The sequence below is a fragment of the Amborella trichopoda genome, chromosome 12, assembly GCF_054954075.1.
Source record: "Amborella trichopoda isolate Santa Cruz 75 chromosome 12, AtrichopodaSantaCruz75HAP2 v2.0, whole genome shotgun sequence".
In the NCBI taxonomy this organism is placed as follows: domain Eukaryota; kingdom Viridiplantae; phylum Streptophyta; class Magnoliopsida; order Amborellales; family Amborellaceae; genus Amborella; species Amborella trichopoda.
This window is the reverse complement of record NC_142347.1, coordinates 42,299,529-42,324,302: the sequence shown is the minus strand read 5'-3', so window position 1 is coordinate 42,324,302 and position 24,774 is coordinate 42,299,529. Positions and strand designations below refer to the sequence as shown.

The 24,774-nt window shown below is 36.3% G+C and overlaps 1 protein-coding gene across 50 annotated transcripts in view; it reads left to right on the top strand.

Moving 5' to 3' along the window:
* ABCC13 (multidrug resistance-associated protein 11) overlaps positions 1-24,180 on the top strand; it is a 29,562-nt gene extending 5,382 nt beyond the window's left edge. For 2 of the 50 annotated variants that reach the window (XM_020675244.2, XM_020675245.2), the window contains 29 exons: positions 1,919-2,173; positions 2,381-2,450; positions 2,810-2,870; positions 3,486-3,573; positions 7,359-7,477; positions 8,714-8,811; positions 9,051-9,117; positions 10,815-10,932; positions 11,145-11,261; positions 11,381-11,461; positions 11,548-11,817; positions 12,136-12,237; positions 12,956-13,023; positions 13,111-13,242; positions 13,341-13,488; positions 14,089-14,378; positions 14,943-15,102; positions 15,294-15,469; positions 15,540-15,654; positions 15,764-15,817; positions 16,365-16,487; positions 17,367-17,465; positions 17,677-17,769; positions 17,939-18,049; positions 18,119-18,280; positions 18,758-18,945; positions 19,198-19,387; positions 20,932-21,099; positions 23,951-24,180. In XM_020675244.2, coding sequence (XP_020530903.1) covers positions 1,919-2,173; positions 2,381-2,450; positions 2,810-2,870; positions 3,486-3,573; positions 7,359-7,477; positions 8,714-8,811; positions 9,051-9,117; positions 10,815-10,932; positions 11,145-11,261; positions 11,381-11,461; positions 11,548-11,817; positions 12,136-12,237; positions 12,956-13,023; positions 13,111-13,242; positions 13,341-13,488; positions 14,089-14,378; positions 14,943-15,102; positions 15,294-15,469; positions 15,540-15,654; positions 15,764-15,817; positions 16,365-16,487; positions 17,367-17,465; positions 17,677-17,769; positions 17,939-18,049; positions 18,119-18,280; positions 18,758-18,945; positions 19,198-19,387; positions 20,932-21,099; positions 23,951-24,028 — 3,801 coding nt within the window. In that variant the 3' untranslated portion in view covers positions 24,029-24,180. Of the gene's footprint in view, positions 1-1,918; positions 2,174-2,380; positions 2,451-2,809; positions 2,871-3,485; positions 3,574-7,358; positions 7,478-8,421; positions 8,487-8,713; positions 8,812-9,050; positions 9,118-10,729; positions 10,933-11,144; positions 11,262-11,380; positions 11,462-11,547; positions 11,818-12,135; positions 12,238-12,955; positions 13,024-13,110; positions 13,243-13,340; positions 13,489-14,088; positions 14,379-14,942; positions 15,103-15,293; positions 15,470-15,539; positions 15,655-15,763; positions 15,818-16,364; positions 16,572-17,163; positions 17,466-17,676; positions 17,770-17,938; positions 18,050-18,118; positions 18,345-18,757; positions 18,946-19,197; positions 19,388-20,931; positions 21,100-21,852; positions 23,444-23,950 lie in introns of those variants that run through there. The other 48 variants (XM_020675246.2, XM_088854662.1, XM_088854665.1 and 45 more) reach the window with 46 other exon arrangements.
* The last annotated feature ends 594 nt before the right edge of the window (positions 24,181-24,774 follow it).

Genomic DNA, 24,774 nt, shown 5'->3' with positions numbered 1-24,774 from the left:
ATATCTTTAGTAATAAAAGTTAACGATGGGAAGTTATTGAGAGAGCTTTTTTTTTTACAGCCTCTTTTATTAATTTCATTGCACTTCCCTGAAGAGGCTGAATGATTTGATTTGTTCCCAAAGCAACGCTAAAGAAGTTTACTTTTGACAAAATGGCCTGCTTTAGCCTTCCTTAGGTAGAGTGAGAATGTAATTGAAGAATTTTATGGGCATTGATACTTCATTCTACACTTTTAAACAAAACATGTGCAGTAAGAAACCATTAACCTTACCTTTCTTGTTTTCTTTGCTGTTAGTCTTTTTTAAGAGATGCTCAGTTTCAAAGTCTCTTTTGTTTCCTTGTTTTTTAGTCTTCTCCCTCTAAACCTAGTGACCCTGCATGATCATGTGTTAAAGTGGTGTTCAAGGTTCAAATGGTATAGAGAACTTTAGCAAAGGGAGTGATGAACTGATGATAGCCTCGTGAAACTAGAGGGTGTTGATGGTACTGAGTGGTTTGAAGAGACCTCAAAGTGGAAGACCTAACATTTCAGGAGGGGAGCAGGCATAAGAGTAGGATGGCTATGAGTTGGCATCTCAATGTGGTGGTGAGTTTGAGGGTGCCAATGATGAACAACAAGACCCAATGGATGATGTTGATAAAATACGAAATTAGGGAAGGGCAATGTTTTTTGTTTTTAGCTCTTCTTTTGCAGTTATTTCTCATTTCACATATGCTAATGGAAATGCAGAGTCATCCTTTTCTGGCCAAATAACCTATAATGTATGATCATCAATGTTGTATGCATTTAAATTTTCTATGTTTTGATGATCATGAATATGGATAATTTAGCTATTCAACCTTTGGTCCAATATTTTCCTAACATCCTCAATATTTCTTTAGTAATTTTTATGCATTTTTAAATTATAAATTAAAGTATCAAATTCATCTCCTGAATCATCCAAGTGACTGAAGCACTTCTCTTTCCTTGGTCAAATTGAAGAGGTTAATGAAGCATACAGCACAGGCGCACATTAGTGCTTACAATAGTCATTTTCTACAGGCTTCTTAAGCCTCATTAGAGGCAGACTGTTGGTTTTTGAAGAAATCACTTGTGTGATCTTTGTCAGATTAGTGCCAATGTGGTTGAAACCTTAGTAGTTGTCTAGCATTATTGGATATCCCAATGGGACAAGACTCCGTAAGAAATATGATAAAGTTATCAGGTTTTGGTAATGTTTCATTGATCTGCAAGCAGAGAACAGATTGTGATCCCTATTGAAGAATATATGAAACCACTGAGTAGCTTAGAAAACTGTATGACGAGAGGTAAGATTGAGCCAAAGAATAGTCTCGTAGTCATTTTGTCTCATTTTCAGATAATGGTGCGAAGGGGAATCCCAAGTCAGCCCCATCGTATGGAACACAGTGCACAAAGCTATTGGTTGACATTTCAGTCTCCATGTCCATTTCCTTTACGCTGGAGTGGTAGAAAGTAGTTTGAAGGCTTCTCAACTGTGAACTAGCATGTTCTATGATGGTGCATAAAGAGCATAGAGATTCCGAACAATTACGCAAGGGAACTAGGAAAAGCTATGCAAGATATGAAAACCAGAATTTATAAGCTCAGAAGAGTTCAATACGATGAGTTAAGTTGGAAGGCATTTTCCTGGAGGCTTTCGTGTCTTGCCCTTCAATGTTTGTTATGGCTGAGATGTGTAGTTTGTAAATAGCAATGCAAACATTTTCTCTTTTCTGTTGATTATATATGAACAATGAACATGTATTGAAGAAGACGACTGCAATGAATATATAAATATAGCCACACTTCTTTGCAACTTTGTCCCACTATTTCTTTGCTTCAGCTTCAATTTGTCTGCTTTTTTAGTAATTACTATTTACCTTACATAGAGACTTCTTTTGTCATTCCTAATGTAGGATGTGAACGGCATCAAATTTTGGCGACTTATAACCTTCAGCTTTGTTAATCCAATTATGAAACAAGGTGCAATTAAGCAACTTGACTTTGAGGATTTGATGCATTTGCCCAATGAGTTGGATCCTTTATTGTGCCATACTATGCTGCGGAAATGCTGGTCTTTGGAACAAAGAAAACATCTCAATCAGGCATCACTTTTCAGAGCTATTTGTTATGCATATGGTTGGCCATACTTGCTGCTGGGCCTCCTGAAGGTGAGGAATATGAATGCTAATTTTCTCATGATTCTGTTGCATGTCTTTGATGTCGTTTAAGTGATCTGTATTAGTCTAAGACTCATGATTTATCTCTTTTGCTTTGCAGTGAAACAAGACTAGGAATGTCTTTTATGTTATAACAAAAAAAACACCTCTTCTAGTTATGAATTCCAGCATTTAATGATAAGATGTTTTCTTTTGCAGGTTGTAAATGATTGTCTTGGTTTTGCCGGACCATTGCTACTTAATAAACTTATAGGGTTTCTTCAGAAAGGTGTAAATTTTGACATTAACTCTTTATTTATTGGGATGTGCAAAGAAAGATTGAAATTCCAGCTGCACGTGTTTCATGTCTGACTAGTTGAAAACAAATAATAAACCCTGGTTCTTCTATCTTTCACTGAACAAATTTTTTCATTTATGGATGCATGTTGGAATTTGAAAACAAGGTATCACTTGCATCTATGAGCTTTAGTAGTTTGCAGCTGTTCTTCAGCTCTTGGAAAATTATACCTGCTAGAATGTGAGGTGTATGTGTTGACTAATTGTATTGTGATCTTATATATGTTCTATTGGTATGATGATCTTACCTTTTTTACTTGTATTTATTTGTTATTTAATTGTTAATTTCAGGTTCTGAGCAATGGGATGGTTACTCCCTTTCTCTTTGTTTGGGTTTGACATCCATCCTCAAGTAATAACTTCTTAATTCAAATTGGATATCATTTATATTAAACTACTACTTCTTGATGCATTGGTGGAGAGAAAATAGTGGGGCTGTATGAAACTAGAGTTAGCAGCATCACTAGACCTTAGATTCCTTAGAAATGTAACCTAGCAAATAAAGGCAGTTTTGCTTTGATATCTAACAGGAAACACTGTTTACGTAATAGTGAATGAGGGTAAGTGTGCTTCTGGGGCATAACATATTGGTATAGGGATGATAGTGGTTGAGAAATGGCAATATTAGATAAAAGTGCTAGCGAGGAAATTGCATTATGGGAAGTTAACTGCCAAGAGAAAATATTTCTAAATTTGAAAGCTCCAGTTGAAATATGGCAGGATTACATTGTCTATATTGTATCATGAAATATTGACCTACTATTTTTATTTTGGGCCTTAGGAATGTTGAAAACATGCATCTCTGTATGAGGATCAAATATAGTTCCTGCTATATGTCATTATAACTTTAAGCTACTGTTACGTTTTGCCTATTCCTCCCAAAAAAAGAAAAAAAAAAAATTAGTTACTGTTACTATATTTTATCGAACGATGATTGGTCATTGGTGTCAACATTCTTGTTGCTTAGGTCATTTCTTGATACACAATATACCTATCATCTTTCAAAGCTGAAGTTGAAACTGCGTGCCAGTATAATGACTCTTGTTTATCAGAAGGTAATTGGGTTTCTTCTGCAGGTTTTATGGATTTTGTTCAAAATTATTGTATAGTTGTATATTCCACTCTCCTGAATAGACGTTTTATTTGAATTATTCTCAGGAAATTTTGTTCCACCAACATTTCATTTTTATCTTTTACTTCTTTCAGTGCTACAACAGGAATAATCTATTTGAGACTTCTTTCAGTGCTACAACAGGAATAATCTATTTGAGAATCATTACATAACCTGAATGGCTTGCTTAATTTCCATTCAGTGTTTGTTAAGTAGCTGATCATCTCTCCAGGTGAACAATAGGCCTTTGGATTGTTCAAAATCCCATTAAACAAGATTTTTTTTTTTTTTTGGTGGCTTTTCTTTCTGCACTTGTAAATGGTTTAGTAAATGGACTTGTTGTTAAGAAAATGGTCTGTCCAAACAGGCGCTAAAGTATTTTTTCTCTGTTTGGACTGCCCTTACATAAAATGATTGTTTAAAATGAAATTATTCCTCTATATGCACCTTTGTTCATCTATGATGTTTGGCTTCTGAACCTCTTTTGACATGTCCTACATCTGTGCTTCCAGCAACATGTAGCATATATTTTTACTGTCACTTGGCAGAGGGTTCTGCTCTACAAAGCTTGCAATATGCGACACTTAGCACAATTAATACTATAAAATGGATTATCTCCTAGTCAAATTATGTGTAGCAAGTGCAAGAATGAAGTACATCCCTTACAAAATTGCCATAAAAGATGATAATAACATGAGACCGCAGAATCTCTGTTCTATTTTAATGTACAACTTCTAAGATTTCTTCCTCAACCTTAATGCTCTTTGCACTGTGACATCAGCTATGACCGCTGCAATCAGTGCCTGAGTGTACTTCTCACGAGTAAGATGTATTAGATAGTGTTGGCTTTGTAAGTCTTTCCCTTCAGGTACATCTTCTTTTTTTCTTTTCACTCTTACGAGATGATTGAAGGTGGGTTCTTTTACTATTGTCACAAAAATGAAACTGGATTGGTCATCTGGCATGGTATTATCTACTCAACATTTTGGATACTTAATTCCATCAACCTTCAAATGCAAATTAATTATGATTAGGGACTCTTGTCATTGATCAATGCATAGTTGCCAGGATCTTCTAACCAAGTGATCAACTGTGCTCTGGAATCTCGCTTTTGTGCTCTAGGGAAGGGAATTTACCTCCACAAATTTTAAACTTTGAAATCTCCATCCTTCTTATTAGGAATCACAATTATGAGTTACATGGGATCCAGATTCCCTAGTATTGTAGTATAGTGTAGTGGTTTGGCATAGTTGAGTAGCAAAGAATGGCAATGTAGTATCGTTAGCCAATGTGGCATAGTATAGTTAATATATAGTTGCAAATAATAATTTAAAATATAGTAGTATATTATATAATATAGTAGGAGTATACAGTATAGCTTCATACTATTGTAAAGTACGTAGTGGAAAAAAAATATTATTGCATAAAAGCGTGGTATATACAACTTGATGCAGCTGAAAATCGCCGACAACCAACAACCGGCAAGAGATAATAAAGAGAAGCTCCTCTTGCTTTTAAAGGTTCTCTTTCGATATTAAACCTCCTTTGATTTTCCTAAAGGATAATCTGCCTTTCTAAAAGATATCTCAATTTCCTATCCACGGCTTAAAGATAAGCCTCCTATTCATCTTCCTTCCTCTCCTAACTTTCTAAAAAGATAACCAAATATTGGCTAAAAAACCAAAACAGTAAACTCTCGAGTTTTGAAATGAGCTAGGATGAATCCTTCCTTAAACCTATGATTTTTTTCCACCTTGAAGGCCTCGTCACGATCCTCATAACAATATCTAAACTTTTCGATCTCTAGAGATCAGTGATTTAAAAAACGGATTGGTGACCCGGATCAAGCACCCCAAAAGCTGGTATGGATCAGTGAATCAGTGGTCTGGATAGCTGTTTTACTGTAGAGAATTTCCATTTTACCATGCGGAACCGCCGGTTCCCTTCTAGACTCAGCAGTTTTACGCTATATATGTAGAACTGGAATGGGTGGACTGATTCCCGAGTCAGATTGGACGATTCCATGCCGACCCGACATTTTCTAAATCATTGCTAAATACACAACCACTCGATAGGATATGTGTTCATCATCAATCTTTTTATCAGTGAAATAAGATGAATCTTTAGCATCAACCTCCCTACATTACTTGTGAATAGTATTCATGAAGTAAATAAAAAATATAAAAACCCTAGAATCCCTAAAAAACAAAAAAACCCAAGAAATAAACCCTAAAGCAAAAACTATAATATACATCCTTTGAAATTGAGTAAAAATTAAAAATAAGAATAATTTTGCCCTTCATCACAAGTATACGAGTGCTCTCAAGGACCTCGATCGTTAATCAGATGGAACTTGATCATGTATAACTTATAATTTGATCTCCATTAAGTTTGGATTGAGCTTTGGGATGGAGATCCATAGATTTTCAAAGTGTACAAAAATGATTGCTACCATAGGGAGCTTCTTGCTTTTCACAATTCCACAGTCCTGATTCCAATCCCGGATCTGATTCGATCCCAATCCTGATAACTATGGATCAATGTTATAACATCAGATTGTTGGTAAAGGATAACAACATATTTTTGTTATAGGCAAAGCCCCATGTGGGTGGAGTACAAATTGATTATAGGCTTGCGCAGACTGTGAGAAGGCGAAACCTTTGTGTATGATCATGGCCACTAGAAAAATGATGAGTCACATGAGTGGGGATTCTCATTTTTCTACCTGCATTTTCATCTTAATCCGTTTCACAAGAGCCATAGTCTTTGACACTTTTTGAAGATGCAACTTTTCATGTCAAAAGTTCCATAAGCACAATATTGAATCTTGAAAATTTTTACAATTGTTTTCAACTTGACTTATAATTACTTAGCCAGTTTTCTAGCAAATCCCGCAAGAATAATTTTGATAGTTCATGTTTTATGGATGTATTTCTGATTAGAGTGTATAAAAAGTGGATGCCAAGAAAGCTAGAACTATGGTACCTTAAAAATCAGTGGTGGTGTTTCCTGAGGTTAATTACCTTAAAAATCTAGCTAAGGATGCACTGTCAAAAGAATTAATGGATATCATTTCTTGTATTGTGCTAGATCATATCATTCAACTAATTCCCTAGCGAATCTGCTATTAATCTGATTCTGCTAAGTTGGCTACTCTTTTAGTCATAAGTCCTTCATGTACATGAAATTCTGGAGGATGATCGATGATCAATATTTTCCTATAGCAGTGCAAATGGTACACTCTCTGTTGTGACATTGGAATATCAGCGTCCAGAGGAGCCTTGTTTATATTATGAATTTCAGAAATCTGATGTTGCATTTATTCACCCATTGAGTTCAATGGTTGTTTTATCTGGCCCTATTAGTAAAACTGGGATTGCTGTACCTATTTGTACCTTTCCCCAGAACCATGAGATTCTTTGGCATCATGTGGCTTTGATTCCTAGTTTTTTTTTCTAGATTTCATTTACCAAATTAATGAAAGTGTATACTGACAATTTTACAATGAAATGACCAGAGTAATGTCATTTCTAGATAACATTTCAACATTATGGATTAGATAATTTACAATCTTATCTGTCAGGATTCTATGTTCCCTGGAAGGCATATATTTGGTTTGTTATATGAAAACTAGGAAATTCTTCTTATATGTATGGAATTTTGAACTTTGACTGTATCTTGTTCTATGTGGAATTCTAACCATATTCTCTATGTTCATGTTCGTGGTAGTGCCTTCTTACCAGCCTAGCAGAGCGATCCATTTTCTCGGTGGGGGAAATTCAGACTTTTATGTCTATTGACACAGATCGAACGGTAAATTTATGCAACAGTTTCCATGACATGTGGAGGTAAGCAATCACTCAATAGAGTCAGTGATTATGATTTTATGAAAAAAAATAATCTGATGTTTGTGCTTAGGGAATATTCTGAGATGAGAGTTATTTCATGAGGATTGAAATATGAGCAACTTTCGACTAGGATGTATTCTTAATATGTGAAATCAACGGTGAATTTGCACAATAGGGGTTTCTATGATCATTCAAATTCCTTCATTTATTTGGTTGTCAATTTCATTAAGTCTGCTGGGCGTTCTCCCACCAAAATAAACTGCTTATAGCTTAAATATGTTTAGTTCTATAGGCTGAAGATGTCCTTTTTACTTTTGGGAACTCTCTCTCGAGGTCTTCATGTTCTCGGTTTTAAGCTCGACTTACTAGTGTTCATGCGGAGCACAACTAGAAATCTTTCAGAATCAGGATTATGTAGGTCATTAGCAGATACTTTTCTTTGCAAGTCATCAATTCAAGGACAAGTTTTTACATTCGAATCAAACATTTCCACTGTTGCTGATCAAGGTTTGATACCTAATGGGGTTTGTGCCTTTATTTGTTTTTGACTTTTGGTGACGAAATTTCTCAAGTATTTGAAATTCTACCAGTGGCTCTCTCATGACTTTCACGTTCATGTGCACTTGACATATTGTGAAGTTTGGGTACAGGGAGTAGATTAAGCAGAATTTAATTTTTCCTTCATTCAAATGTAATTGTTCTCCCAAGGCTCCTAAGTCTCCATCTCTGCCTTCGGTCTGCACAAGATTTCGTAAAAAATAGAAGAAAATAGGGGGAAGTTATTAAGCTTTCTCCTACAGGAGAAATAGTTGATTTGCATGACACATGACATGGAAGTAGTACAACCACCACCTTTACTGCCATACTTATGCAATTTGGATGTGGGCCATATAAAATGAGAACTAGTTAGATTAATAGTTTAATTTATTTATATTTCCTTGTAGTGTGATGCAGAAAAGGAGTTGGTGCATTTCTTTCCTTGTGATGAATGAAACTAACGTGACCCTTGGTATGCTATGTTCATAATAAATATTCTCATGGTTAGTAATAGCTTTTTGTATAACCTAAATATCCTTGAGTTTGCATTATCATGCTTTTTAAGTCCCAAAAACACATTTGTTCAGAAACGGGTTATCATCATGTCTAACATTTTCTTGAAAACCTTTGCTTATGGTTAGATCTCATGAGTGTTTTCTAACATGCTTTTGTCTGATGACATTCTTTTATATTCTGTAGTCTACCTATGCAAATTGGAGTGGCATTATATCTCTTGTACACGCAAGTCAAGTTTGCTTTTGCCTCAGGGATTGCTATAACCATTTTGCTAATTCCAGGTAGAGATATGAAGTCACCTGGGCTGAGCAAGTATGTTTGTGTGTGTGTGTGTGTGTGAATGCATGTGGCTTCATATTTTTTGTAAAAGTGTATTGGGGTTCTATGGCATACCTCCATCAAATATATCCTAGCATGAAAGCGTTAATTTCCCATTCTCCACTTGGGATGACCAATTTACATTTGTGAAGTTGTTTTCCTCAAATTTCCATTGACCTGTAACTGAAATTTCTTTCTGCAGTGAATAGGTGGATTTCTGGATTGATTGCTGCGGCAACAGAGCTCATGATGAAACACAAGGATGAAAGGTCTACTTGTTTCTTTTAACTTTAAAATTTTACTTCCATGTTGCATTATGCATAAAATCTTTAAGGACTACAGTGCTACTACCCTTTTCTTTTAGATAGAACAATCTGGAATTTAAAGAGATCCATAGCAATGACGATGCAGTAGTCGACTTTGCTGTTAAGTTTCTCTTTCCTTCTAAAAAAAATTCGGTTTCATTGTGCTTTGCGACTTTCTAGAATGAAAATTTTATCTCCTCTTGGGATATGATTGTACATGTGTTCCATGTCTACAAGAGCCACTTTCAATTGTCATTTTTTATCCAAAAAGCTTCAGATCTTGCTTGTAAAATCTCCATGTTTCATGCATAATATTTTTGGAGAAATATCATGGATATGGAAAATTATGATGTCATTTTGATTATTAGAAAAGCCAAGATATAGGAGAGTGCGATTCATTTATATTCAATATTCAACACCAGCAAGCAAAGGATGTCTTATTGGTGCAATGAAATATTTGTATAATCAAGTGGAATGGGCGATTCCTAGTTTGCTTCTTGTATCATGATTTCCACTTGATGATGTTATTCCTCAAGAAGGATGCACAGCTGATTTTTTGAAGGTGTTAAGTGTATTGGTAAGTAAAAGTAAGAGATACAAGAGAGAGGTTGTAGATTGGGCACCCAGCATGTGGGTGCCTTGTCCAAAAATCCGAGAGGTCCAAAAAATTGTGTTAATCCGTAGGGGATTTCAGAAAACTATACATCTAAAGCAAGAACCATAAGTGTACAAAATGTTGGGGGTTCAAAAAGTTGCTCAAAAGGTCCCCCTAAGAGTCTTCCATCTGAGAGGGTCCCTCCCTAGTGAGAGTGTCGGCTGAGGCTTTGGCTTCCCTCCAAGTATGCCTCCATGGGATGTGAATATCCCTGCAAATTTGAAAGATTTCAGCAAAGATGTTATCCTGTATCCAAGGGCAAGGTGAGGCTTTAAAGGCCCATGACTGAACATTTTGTTAGTACCCCTCAATGATCAAGGAAGGGGAGTTGAAACATCTGAGGCCTTCGAGGAGAGATAAGGCCTCGGCCATATTTGAATCCGCAAAACCAATAAACTGCGAATAGGAAAATAGGATGCACGGCTGATTTATAGACATATTTTGAATGATGTTGATGATTGGTGACTTCTCAAAACCTCCTACTGAAATGATCTCCTTGGTTGGAAACTGTTGATTCTTAGCCACTTCCTAGGAGGTTCCTAGTTGAAAATTTCCCTATCCATTTCTTCATAGGTTGCGTCAGATGCTTCTGTCAATCAAAGCTTCACTGTGAATAGAGTTCATCAATAACAGCTGCACTTCTAGGAATGCTAACAACCGGGAATTCTTGTAGTCATAAATATTCTGCAACAAAAACGCATTGTGGAATGCTAATTATTTATTTCATGAGTTTTTATTCAGCAATATTGATGGAAAATATTCAGAATATACACATTATGTTACGTCATTTTTTAATCTGCTCGTGTTTATGCTTGTATGGACAATCAATTTTCACATGATCTGACCAAAATGGGTTGTTTATTTTTATGAACATTAATGTTGTGGTAGTTTTTCAGTTGATATAGCCTGCTCAATGCACAGGTCAATGCTTTTATTTTCATTTGGAAACTGAGATTAACATACAATGCCTCTGCCACTCTATAATGAAGAGCTTGCTTATGGACAGAATCAGAAAGTCAGGAGAACTGTTAATGCATATCAGAACTCTTAAGATGTACAGCTGGGAGCTTCTTTTCTCTAACAGGCTGATGGAAACTAGAGAAATGGAAGTGAAACACCTATCGGTATGTTATGGTGCAATCATTATCAAAAGTCCTAAATTCATATTCAAGCTGTATTTTAATAGGCAAAATGTTTGGGTGTATGTGTGCATGTAAGATTCGTCCTTGAAGTATTTTTTATGTCGTCCATTGTGTTTTTTATTTTTTATTTACTTTTTATTTATTGATAGATCTATTTTGTTTATACCTGCCTGTATTCTGTCTTCCTTAATCAGACTCGGAAATACTTGGATGCATGGTGTGTATTTTTTTGGGCCACAACACCAACCCTGTTTTCTTTGTTTACATTTGGCCTCTTCGCGTTACTGGGGAATCAACTCACTGCAGCAACGGTAAAACATTCAAATTGAAGTAAATAGCAGTGCATCTTATACATTTATCTAGTTATGCTACTTGTGTAAAATGCATCACCAGCTTCATATATTGAAATGCTTTACGTTTTACTTTTCAGGTGTTCACATGTGTTGCTTTATTTAATACTTTGATATCTCCATTAAATTCATTTCCTTGGGTGATCAATGGGTTGATTGATGTAAGTTGTCCAAAATTTCTTTCATGATAGAATATATCATTTTAGGGGACTTCTTTTAGTTGCTGTGTTTATATGATACATTTCAGGCCATGATATCTACGAGGCGGTTGAGCAAATTTCTCTCCTGTCCTGATATTAATTCTGAAAAGATAGAACCATCCACAGAGCAGTTGACAGCATGCTCATCAATTTGCATCCCAACAGACTCTGCTGATGATAACTTTGAAGATGTAGCAATTGTATTCCAAGATGCAAACTGTGTTTGGTCTAGCAGCAAAATGGAGGAGCAGGGGAAAAACTTGAAACTCACCTCTTTTGAGATTCCTAGAGGTTTCTTTGTTGTTGTAATTGGAGAGGCAAGTTCCCTACCTTTATGAACTTCTCTCTCTCTCTCTCTCTCTCTCTCTCTCTCTCTCTCTCTCTCTCTCTCTCTCTCTCTCTCTCTCTCTCTCTCTCTCTCTCTCATAGACACACATGCACACACACACACACGCACACACCCCTGCACCCACCCACTCACACTCACTCACACACACACACAACCTGAAGGTTGTGACACAAAGTACCTTTCATTTGAACCATGTGACCTGAATCCATGCCCAATATGTTTTTCATGTCATGTCCAGTTCTTCACAAGCTTTCATATTCTTAATTTGATTAGCTTTTTATATTAGGTTGGTTCGGGAAAGTCATCTTTGTTGAATGCCATTCTTGGAGAGACAAGGTTCACTCGTGGTGCAGTACGTTCATGTGGTTCCATAGCATATGCCCCTCAGGTCCACATATCCTTCCTCTGAAATGGTGGATCTTTCCTTTTTTTCTCTTATGGGAAAGTACCATTACAAACCTGGTTTCAATTTGATTTACCAAAGTACCTTTTTTTCAGAAAACTTAAAAAATATCATTGAATTATAAAAGTACATTAGTGTTGAGCCTAAACCAATGTTTGGAAAATCGGAATAGCAGCCTAAATTGAGGACCACTACTCATATCACCCGATCCACATCAGCCATTCCTGATTCAGAGCAGCATACAAACTCCATGGGAAAGAAAAGGAGCCGGGGGGAAGAGGGCGATCCCTTGGTTCCTGAGAACCGGATTGAACCGGTGGAACAGGGGGACTACTTCTTGTCTGCTATTCTTTGTGTGTGTGTGTGTGTGTGTGTGTGTGTGAGTGTGTGTGTGTGTGTGTGAGTGTGTGTGTGTGTGTGTGTGTGTGTGTGTGTGTGTGAGAGAGAGAGAGAGAGAGAGAGAGAGAGAGCAGGGTTGGCATTTAGTTACCGCTTTGTTTGGGTGGCAGGTGAAATGAGACACTAGTGGGATGGGATTAGCATTTCAAAGAATAGATGTAAATTTTCCATTTTAAAATAGCTTTCTTGAATGATATGATATTCTCTTAAGTTCTTTGCCAAAGTGGTATTTTAGTGAAAAGGCCAGAATTTTTTTATTTATGTGGACATTAGTTCATTTGAGTGCAATTTCCTTTCATCATAGGTTCCATGGATACTATCTGGCACCGTACGAGATAATATCTTGTTTGGGAAGGGCCATGAGGCAAAAAGGTTTGGAACCAACTTACCATGATCTACAATTTTCTTAGTAAACTTCCGCCCTGATCTTTTCTTATTTAATTTGGCTTTCTAAAATAGATACAATGAAGTTGTTACGGCTTGTGCCATGGATGTTGATATTGGGCTAATGCCTGGAGGTGACCAAGCATTTATTGGAGAGAGAGGACTCAACTTATCAGGTGGACAGAGAGCTCGTCTCATGCTAGCAAGGTAATGTGCCAATTAAGATATTTATTGGAGACTCTGTTGTAAGCACTACCATTGAGGACAATTCTGTTTGATTCATGTAAGAATCTATGGATGTACAGAGCTATATATCACGGCTCGGATATCTACTTGCTTGATGATGTACTTAGTGCAGTTGATGCACACGTGGCAAGCTGGATTTTAAAGAATGCTATCCTTGGTCCATTGATGGAACAAAAGACACGAATTATGTGCACCCATAATATTCAGGTGAATTTTTTTCTTTTTTTTCTGAGTGATTTCAGGTGACTATTTTCTGAAGCATTTGCAAATTGTTCTCATTATAGTTCCTTCTATTATTATGGTTCCTTCTATTAGACAATAAATCTGTCTACAGTAACTCTATACTATTTCTTTAAACTACGAGAGTGTTTATTGTCTATTGCCAAGACAAATTAGATTGTACCAATCTTTAGTTTATTTCTTCCTCTTAACACTTCTCCCTTTCCTTCCCTTCATTATTGTTCAAAATGGATTTGAAAATAAATAATGTGTCCTTAATATTTTTTAATAGTATGTTTCCTAAATATTACTGAAAACAATTGTGTCCTTAAACTATATCCTCATCTCCATCACCCTCAAACTCCCAGACTATAATAAGGGTGTGAACTTTAACTTAAATAATAGGGATGTGGATGGAAATAATTTGACTACTTTCTCCTATCCCTCCCTCCTTTGTCTCCTCACTCTCTTCTCACCCTATCCTTAACTTTTCTTCCCATGCATCTCACAGGTCACAGACTGGTACATGCTTGAAATGAAAAAAGTAGCAAGCAAAGATCATGTGATCTATGTTTTAACTCTCTGCAGGCAATTTCTTCTGCTGATGTGATTATAGTTATGGAAAATGGGCAAATGAAGTGGATGGGACGCTATGCTGATTTCCTAGTATCACCGTGCAATGAATTTCAGACTCTGAAAGACATGGGCTCATTACCTTCTAGTGTTCCTGTTGAAGGAAGCAATATAAGCAATAAAAAGGGAATCAAGGCTACTTTCATAACTCAGAGCGACTGTAATATTGATTCTTTGAATGAACCACCTCAAATAACTGAAGTAGAACAAAGGAAAGAGGGTAGAGTTGAATACAGCATCTACAAGTGAGTCTAACTCCAACCCACATGGACTTGAAATCAGCTGTTGAAACCTAGTAGATATTTATATTTCCAGATGCCTCTAAAGTAGATGGATACTATCAATCAAAAAAAGGAAAAATGATACCCGTGAAGAAGCCTGTCATTTGACAAGGATATCATGCTTACTTCACAACCTAACATGCAGTTGATCTTACCCATTTGTAATGGATTTTTCATGTTGTGTTCTTGAGCTTATCCATTTTGTCATGGACAATTTTTCATGTTGTGTTCTGAAACCATTGGGAGCCAGCATTTCAATATTTTTAGAATATCCAAAATGCGTTGAAGCTTTGTGAGCTGTTTTTTCATTAGAAATAAAATGAGCTGTTTTTTCATTAGGTTTGTATATTTCTTTTCTTTTTTCTTATATATTTCATAGATATTCAGATCTGTATAATTTTTAACAACTGTACCTTCCCTATCCTTTCCAAAACTGGGCAACATGAGAACTAATTTTCCTTGTACACTTTTGGAATCCCTTTGGTTTTTATTTTACTGCATCAGCTCACTGTTTCATGTATCTTGCAGAAACTATGCAGTATTTGCCAGCTGGTGGCTTGTTGCGATAATATGTTTATCTGCATTCTTAATGCAATCCACCCGCAATGGAAATGATTTCTGGCTGTCGCACTGGGTTGATACGTCTTCCAAGAGCCCAAATCTAAATACTTCAGTGCACTACTACCTGGTATGATTCTCACATGAGCTGTGTTCTTTACAAGTGAAAAGAGATAGTCTCCATGTTATTTATGAGTTATACTGTTTGGATCACATTTGCTTTGTTCAGAACAATCTCTAGAGATATTTATCTAAGGTAACATAATGACAAATACCAAATCTCGTTCTTCTGCTAATCATATGAAATGTATTCTTGTATAGGCTGTTTTATGCATATTTGCTGTAATGAACTCCCTTCTCACCTTAATCAGAGCATTTTCATTTGCTTATGGGGGTTTACGGGCAGCACTTCAGGTGCATAACAACCTTCTGAGTAAACTGTTAACTGCTCCTGTTTATTTCTTTGACCAAAATCCAAGCGGAAGAATTCTTAACAGGTAAGAATATGAACTCACAGCTATATTAGATGACATGCTAGAATATGTCAATCTTAATGTTACTCTCCAGCAGGTTCTCATCTGATCAATATACCATTGATGATTCTCTTCCATTTATTCTCAACATTCTCCTGGCAAACTTCTTCAGTCTTGTGGGAATTGCAACAGTTTTGTCCTTTGTGCAGGTAAGGCCAGACAATATATTGGCAGGCATGCCATAAACTTTCCAGGTTAGCTTAGAATCACATGTTTAACCTGTTACAAATGCTATAACTCCTTGATGATTTTGTGCAGATTTATTTCCTTTTACTGCTGGTGCCACTTTGGTATATCTACAAGAAATTGCAGGTATCACACTCATAGATCTCTAATTAGCTTCCTCTAGCATCTCCAAAATCAGGGTTCAATTTTCAGAACGTGTAAATAATATAACCTATGTGTAATCTCTTGGCTGAAACTTTGAGGAACAATGTCTCGATCGAGATGATTTGACATCCATGTAATTTGTTAAAAGTATTTTCTTTTCTTTCCTTTATCTTTTAGATAAAATGTTGATGTGTGGTACAGTGAGAGAAATCAGGATCACTCTGACAGCTGCTTGGATGTGTGTTTTCTCAACTTGTTGGCATGCTTTGTATGTTTGTTTTGCTCTTTTGTCCCAAATTGTCAGAAATTCAATTTTTTTTATTATAAATTTAGGAGAGAAGTATAGCTTAGCTACCATATAATATCGTGGAGAAAATGCTATTGATGTTCGTTGTGATACAGTAGCGGTTACAATGTTGCCTTCATTAATTTTTTCATGTGTAAACAGTAGTTCTAGTCAAGATGTAGCCTCAGCTGTTTTGATGTGTAGGGCGACTGTGGTTTCACTTTAAAATAAAATTTGCTACAGTTTTACTATAGATGCACATCCCGTGAATTGAGAAGGCTGGATAGTGTTTCTCGCTCTCCTATCTATACATCATTCAATGAAGCATTAGATGGATCTTCCAGTATAAGAGCTTTCAAGGCAGAGGTAATAATCAGGAGACCTTTATTGGAGTATGCCGTCATGAGTTGGTTACCAATTTCCAATTTATTTCTTTGACAACTCTACTGGGTAAGTATTCTCTTCTTAGACTTTGATGTTTGAAGATTTCAATTGGGAGCATTATTATCACTAATAGACATTCATTTAATGCTATCAATCTCCCTAGGCTGAGAAATTCAAGTCAACCACTCTTGTGACATGAATAAATTTTTTGTTCTTTTTATTATACTTAGACTTTTTTTTTTCCCTCTCATACACATCTTAGTTGTCTTTAAATCATGATTAGTGAGACAGCTAGTAAGTTTTTTATTGTGTGGATATTATTCATTGAAATGGCAAACTGAATTCTCCCAGGTTATGTCATTGAGCATTTAATCTTCTCATTGACATTAAAGCAGTCCTGCAGTGTTAAATGTTTAACCGGTCTAACTGTATGCAGCACTTGGTTGTGCTGTATTTTTCATAGTATGTATAGATTTCAATTTCCAATAGAGGATGATGCTGATATCATTTGGTAAAGAACGCTTTTCTGTTGAAAACCAATTTCCTGATGAGCTATTGTAGTGCCTTATGTGCATGTATTTCTTTCAAATGGCCCTTAGTTATATGAGAACAGCATATATAAACCTACAGTAAATGAACTGATTTGTCCTTTCTGAAGCTCTCCCAGTAAAAAGGTTTGTGATGGAGAAGGATGCAGCATATGTAGGAATCGTTGCACTATGAGTTTATGACAGCCAAGAGGATTCATTCATATACCCCAAATTGTACTTGAGTTAGTTCTGATTGGGCCTGTGAAGAGGATGTTCATGACTACATTCACTAAGCATGTCATGCTAAATCATCAAACTTTGGCCTGTGCAGAAAATGTTCATGGCTACATTCACTAAGCATGTAATGCTAAATCAACGCACTTCTTACTCAGAGCTATCAGCTAGTTGCTGGCTCTCTTTGCGTCTCCAAGTAAGTCTTAACCTTCTATTTCTCATTTATTCCTGTCCCATATCCATTTCCCAGGCCAGTGCTTGATTGAAATGGAGTAACTTTTTATGTAGTAAAAAATTTATGTTCCTCGACTTCTTTTAAGATGAACAGTAACTTTTCCTGTAGAAATTTTTGCATTATAATTAACTTTCGATGCTCCAGGTTTGTCTAATAAACTTGAACTGTTTAGTTGCTTGCAGCATGTGTTGTTTCTTTCATTGCCATCATTGCTGTCCTTGGCAAAGGAGGAGGTCTTCCTGTCAGTTTTGGCACACCTGGATTGGTATGCTTTTCACACTTCGTCAAAAGTCTCTTTGATATCTTCACTGCCATTAATATTTATTTTACTTAATAGTCTAACATAGTGGCTTCACAATGGAGTTTATATGCATTTTGTCTTTGAATGATAAATCCCCAATACTTTCCACCTGATAATTTATTTATTATTGCAGGTTGGCCTAGCTCTCTCCTATGCAGCACCACTTGTATCTTTGTTAAGTAATTTCCTGACAAGCTTTACGGAAACAGAGAAAGAAATGGTTTCTGTTGAAAGAGTACTTGAGGTATTGGCAAGACTTGTAGCATTTATTTACACAATTATATATTTCATATATGCTAAAAAACTTTTCTAGTACATGGATATTGCTCCAGAAGACCTTCAGGGATGCCAATCTGTAAATTCAGATTGGCCCTCACAAGGAGAAGTTGAATTTCATCATGTCAGCCTGAGATATATGCCATCATTGCCACTGGCGCTTCAAGATGTTTCATTTTGTATTTCAGCCGGTACACAGGTCAGTAGCGATGGAGAGGCAATTACAGATTTAAACCTGCTAATTCATTCTTTTTTAGACAAAGGTAGGTCAGCTATATTTGGTTTTTTTTGGGACAAACTTTAAGGATTTGAACACCTGGACCTCCCGCACTCAAACTGATATGTCTACCACTAAGCCAAAGCTTCCCAATTCATAATTACAAAATAGTGCTCTTTTGTTCCATATTCTTGTAAAGTATAGCATAGTATAACTCAGCAAATGATTGGAAAAACTATAGTTCCATTGGGTCATGACTGTCCATTGAAATGACTGTGATGGAGGGAGTAGGACCAACGCAATATGACATCGACCCAAACGTGGGTCCCTCTCTCTCTCTATTACCATCCATCATTTCGATGGATGGTGATGACTCAATGAACTCTGGCTTTTTTGTAGCTCTTTGGATTACACTATACTTTCCATCAGTTTAAAGTATGTTTGATGATGACGTTGCAGGTTGGAGTTGTTGGAAGGACGGGTGCTGGAAAATCCAGCGTGTTAAATGCCCTATTTCGTTTGACACCAATTTGTGAAGGGCATATTTTAATTGACAGAATAAATGTAGCCAATGTTGGAGTTAGAGAACTTCGCGCACGTCTAGCAGTTGTTCCACAAAACCCATTCTTATTTGAAGGAACATTGAGGTATCTATTAGGTCTTAGCTAGATTTACATTCCATGTTCTATTCATGTTAAGAAACCAAAAACTAGAGCTCAAATCTAGATTCACAATTTGACTTGTCAATTTAATTTTCATTGTTATAACATGTGAGTGAGAAAATCAGTTGTGATATCTATATTCAGATTGGATTTCATTGATCTTTTCCTTGTGTCTCCATGTCAAGAGCTTGAAATACATGATAATGCAATTTGTCGAAAATGACTATGTCCTGTTAGGGATAATCTGGACCCCTTTAAGGTGGCAAATGATTCAAGTATCTGGGAGGTTCTTCAGAAATGTCATATCAGAGAAGAAGTACAGGCAGCTGGTGGGCTAGGCATTCATGTGAAGGAAGCTGGTGTATCATTCTCTGTTGGACAACGACAGCTTTTATGCCTCGCTCGTGCACTACTTAAGTCTTCTAAGGTACATATTTTATGACATATTACCTCTTTCTTTTACTTCAGCGAATATTACAAAGAAAAACTTAGCAAGCAATACTACATGTTAACATCTAGAGTCCAAAAAATGCAATTTATCATCGTAGATTCTGAGTTGTACTTAAGAGTTGCACGCACTATCATTAGTGCTGAAACAGGTAGCAAAGAAGTGAAGAACAAAGCACAATCTGAAAATTATTGCACATGGGGACAGGCCTGCCATTGTCCTTATTGGCCACCAAATTTTCATGATGCATATTTTGCATGGAGGCAGTGACTGTCAAAACTCCAACTAGTATTTTTTTTAGTGCGTGTAGATAATACTATTGCTTAGTAATACATTTTTGTTCATCCTAAGCAATGAAAGAAGATTCGGCTGCCTTGTTGCCTAGGGGCCCATTTGACAAAACTGCCTATGTGTGGAGTAGGCGGTATGCTCCAAACGGGTGCATCAAGACGCCTGCCTAGGAGGCATAGAAGGCGGGCACCTCCTCGAACATTCGAGACTGAGGGCAGAAAATGCCCGTCAAGCATTGGGGAATCTCGTCATTTTCCCTCCTAAAAAGGGGAGTAAAAGAGTTTTGGGGGCTATTCTTGCCCCTCAAAATGTTTTTAGTGAGGTTTAGAGTGAGAAAAAGCTTGAAAAAAGCAAGATTTGAAGATTTGTAGAGAGATTGAAAATTTTTTCGACCTCCTAGAACGCTCACAAAATTGAAGGATATTCATTCTCAATCTTTTTGAGGCTTCTAGTGGTTGTAAAAGATGAGATTTGGGAACCAAAACTTTTTGATTTGGGCAGGTATCAATTCCATTTCAAGAAGGTTGATATATTCAATATTTTTTATCCGGTTTTTTTTTTTTAACAGTGTCTTTTGATGCCTTTGCTTTTTGTATTTCTATTTTGATACTTTATGATATATATTTGATATGTTATCAACTATTTGCAATTTGGGATTATTTTCCCATTTTGATATTTAGTTTGGGTCTTTGGGAAAGCAATTCAATGGAAAACGTCCATTGCCCCCAAAACCAAATGAATCTTTTTTAAAAAAATATTTATGCATGAGTTTACTTGTATAATTCATAAACCATAACTTTTATCCCCATAAATTTTTTTTAATAGATAATTTAACAATTGCGTATTAAGTAATTACATGAGTAATATGTGTTTTTCGATTTTATGTGTTATATCATAGCAATTTTGATTCGTAGGTTTTACCTAGATTTTCTTTTCTTTTTTTTTCTTTTTTTTTTTTTGCGTCGATCATGCTTGCTTTACTTCATCCTTGGATTGTTAAGAACTCAAGATAGTAAAAAGTCAATATACTAATTCTTTCTGTCATTTCTTAAAGATGGTTCTCAAACAAAATCAGCATCTCGGAAGAAATTTTCTTAACACTATCTAATAAAGGTTTTTAGTACCAATACAAGTTCCTTTTTTTAGAATTATTCGCACTATATTGTACATCTTTTTGATGGACTCTTTTATCCGCATCTCATACTAAAATAAAGGCAAACTGCTTCTTGCAGGTATTGTGTTTGGATGAGTGTACTGCCAATATTGACGCTCAAACTGGATCAATAATACATGAAACTATTTCTAGTGAATGCAATGGAACCACAGTGATAACCATAGCTCATCGCATTCCCATAGTTTTGAACATGGATAACGTTCTCGTTCTCGACCATGGAATCCTGGTAATGTTCAAATTTTTTCAGAGTTATTATATGAGACTGCTGTCTACTGTTTTATCTTCAATGACTTTCTCAAATGTCATTTGGGATTATTATTTCTTTTTTGGAAAAATTGCAGTCTTTTTTCATCTTTTGGTAAATTCTAGTATGATTTATTTTGGAATAGTTCTTCAATTGCTTGGATTCCATTTTGTCTCCAACGGTTTCAAAATGAAATGTGTACCTTAGAAAGTCAACTCATATATGTGCAAAATATATAGCTATTCATTTATAATGGGATAAAATTAGCATTACACTGATTTAGTAATTTATGTACTTTATATTGCCATGACGTTCATCAATCAATGTCTTTATAATCTCATCGTACCAGGAACTCGCCACTGAGGTGAGTTACTTGGGTGAGTCTGAGTGGACTCAGTTAAAGTAATGTAAGCTACGGAAAAAGGTTAAAAAATAAAAAGAAGGTAAAACATTGTAAAAATAGTTGAAAACAAAAAATAAATAAAAGAAGTAATAGAAATAATTTAAAAACTATAGAAGATAAAAAACAATTGTAGAAGATGGAACATTGAAATTTTTGGTTTATACCATGAATATTTCAGAAAAATATATAAAAAAGGAAAAACTAAAAAATTAGATCATGTGATAAGAAAAGTTCCCAAATAATCTTAAAAACCTTCAAAATCATCTATAACGTATTTCTAAATATTTGATGAATTTTTAACCTTTTTTCTTATCTATTTTATTGGTGCCTAGCGAGTTGGGCATGCGAACTTTTTTTTTGAGAAAGGCGATATTCATTAAGATATTGAAAGAGTACAACAGAAAGAAAAAAGCACAAAAAAGAAGAAACAAAAGAAGGGAAGGAAAAGAAGAAGGCCATGAGCAGGCGGCCACCAACACGGGCCAGAGTCAAGCAATAGCCTCTTTTGCCAAACAGTTGGCATCAGAATTGGCACTTCTATAGACATGAGCGAAGAGACGTTCCTGCCCTAGTGTCAATAGAATTTCATCCGTGATCACACTCAGTCTCCAAGGAATCCGGCAAAGTTGGGAGCACCATAAAATAACATTGACCTAGTCGCCTTCAATTATGACCTTCCTGTGAGACTTGGCAAGACGAGAGACCCCAATTTTATCTGCTCAAAGCTCAGCTTCATTGATCTCAAAGGTATAATGGGAGCTCGAGGAAGACCAGATTAAAGATCCATTATGATATCAAAGAAGGCCACCAAAGCCAGACCGAGCCCCCCTAACGCTCCCATCAAAGTTCAATTTAAACCAGCCTATGGGAGGTTTAGTCCAAACACGTCGGATAGACGGTCGACGATATTTAAGAAAGAGTAAGTCTTTGAAGGAGGAGAAAAAGAAGGAGATTAGGAACAGCCGTAAGAGGAAGTGAAGCATAAGCCCGCATGATGACCAAGCGCTGAATATCTGAGAGTAAGGGGATAATATCTCTCGATCGACCCTTGAAGGTCAGCAAGTTTCTCTCTTTCCACAGATTCCAAAGAGAGGCAGCAATCGTAATTCTCCACAGGTTACGATCCAGCGAGGCAAAGGAGGGGTTCCAGACTTGTTGAAGAAAAATATTGGCATCTTAAGACCATGGGTTGTGCAGCCAGCCAAGCTGTCAACCCACTCCCAAATGGCAGCAGCATACTTGTATCTATGAAAGACGTGGGCGATGGTTTCCTCATCCTCCTTACAAGGTAAACAGACATTGGTAAAAATCATTCCTCTTCTACGAAGTTGATCAACAGTGAGCAATCTTTTGTAAGCAAAAAGCTACAGGAATGATCTAGCTCTAAGAGGCACCTTGTACTTCCAGAATTTGGCTAGATGTTTTTTTCCCCAATGTACCTATCCTTCCAAATTTCTTTATATAGAGATTAACAGAGAAGAATCCTTAACGCCCAGGACTCCAGATCAATGTATCTCTCTTCCATGGGTTAAAACAAAAGAATACAAGGCATCCATTAGTGTCAAGAATTGGGCTTCAACCTAATGGTTCACCTTTCTGATGGAGAGTGTAACATTCCAAACAGGTTTGCTATGTACAAGGGAAACCATGTCTGCAACCATAGCTCTTTTCTGATTGGACTTATTGTAAAGATCTGGAAACAAAAGTTTAAGAGGATAATCTCCCAGCCACTTAGCGTACCAGAATCTAGTGTTTCGACCATATCCAACCAGCCACCTGGAGTAAAACAGAAAGAGGGTTTTGACGCCTTGGATGCCTTTCCAGATTCTAGAAGGATTACCAGATCTCGGCCTTCTTCTCGCATAGGGGCCATCAGGATCTAGTTGGGCATCTGTACTTGCCCCAACTCGCCTCACCCATTAGGTGAGGCCGGGTAACTGTGCTGTATTATGCAGAGTCTTAGGACGCTGATCACAACTATAAGTTGATTCTTTCTATTCAGAACTCACATCCATTTTTTTCGATTCTATTTATTTATTTTCCTTTGTTGGGTCAGTATGCTGGGGATTCAAATTGGCAACCAATTAGCTATAGCTCCCAAGCATGAGCCTAACCGAAACCACAGATTGAAATTCAACAATATCCTATAGACAATAGTGAATTAGGGCAACCTAGTTTTCACATTTATTGTTGCATTTAGCATGTAAAGTTGGGTGCAACTAAGTTGTCAAATAACCTAACTGAGAACAATTTTGTCTATTCGTGGACCCCCTAGTCATGATTTCTTGTGGAAATTTGCAGTGATTTTATCATATGATAATGAGATGCACGTAGTGTTTAACATGTGTTTTATGCATAGTCAAATACTATTGATTGTATAAGGAATTTCTGAAGGTTCAAAAGATACTGAGTGTGATTTAATTTTCACAGGTTGAACAAGGAGACCCACAGGTTCTTCTACGAAATGGCAGCTCTAGATTGGCAGGCTTTGCAAGAGCTTCCATTTAAGCGGTATTATATGTGTGATAATGAATATGCATGCATGTTTAAGTGCATTAAGCCATTGTCAAATATCATATAAATTGTTCATGTATGAGTTATGTAAATGTTATATTTAAGGGATGCATGGGAATGGAATAGACCGAGAACTTGCCTTATCAGATTTTTTTTGGGATAAGTGCTTGCCCTATCAGATTGGCGAAAGCTTACTGCAAATTGGATAAAATTTTGCAGAATACAAATGACCATATGATTAATTTTTTTTAAATTAATTATTATGAATTTCATTCACCCATGAACGATTACAAAGAGGTTCAAGAAGAAAAAAGTATAACCACCAATGAATGTTGGTGTACACCACCCTTTGCTAAAGCATCAGCTTCTATATTATGACCATATACTTAATTATCTTTCAAACCAAAAAGCTCATATGAATACTGCCTCGGAACACGTTCCTGTGCGTGTTATGAACCGGTGGGGTATCATTTTAGGTGACACTGTGGTTCGGTGACTCCTTTGGATGCCATTTAGTCCCCGTTCTAATTCTGCAATATAAAAACTGATAATACCCGTTTTCATTACAAATGCAATGACGTCTAACGTTTGGAGGGGAAAAGGCAAAAAAAAAAGGTGTTTTATTTTGTTGGATTCTAACCACTTCTTTTCCTGCAATCTGCGGTTTAGTAATCTCGTGGTTTGACTCTTGACATGCAGCAGTTTTGCTGTCTAAATAAAATTTTCTTTTAAAATGTCAC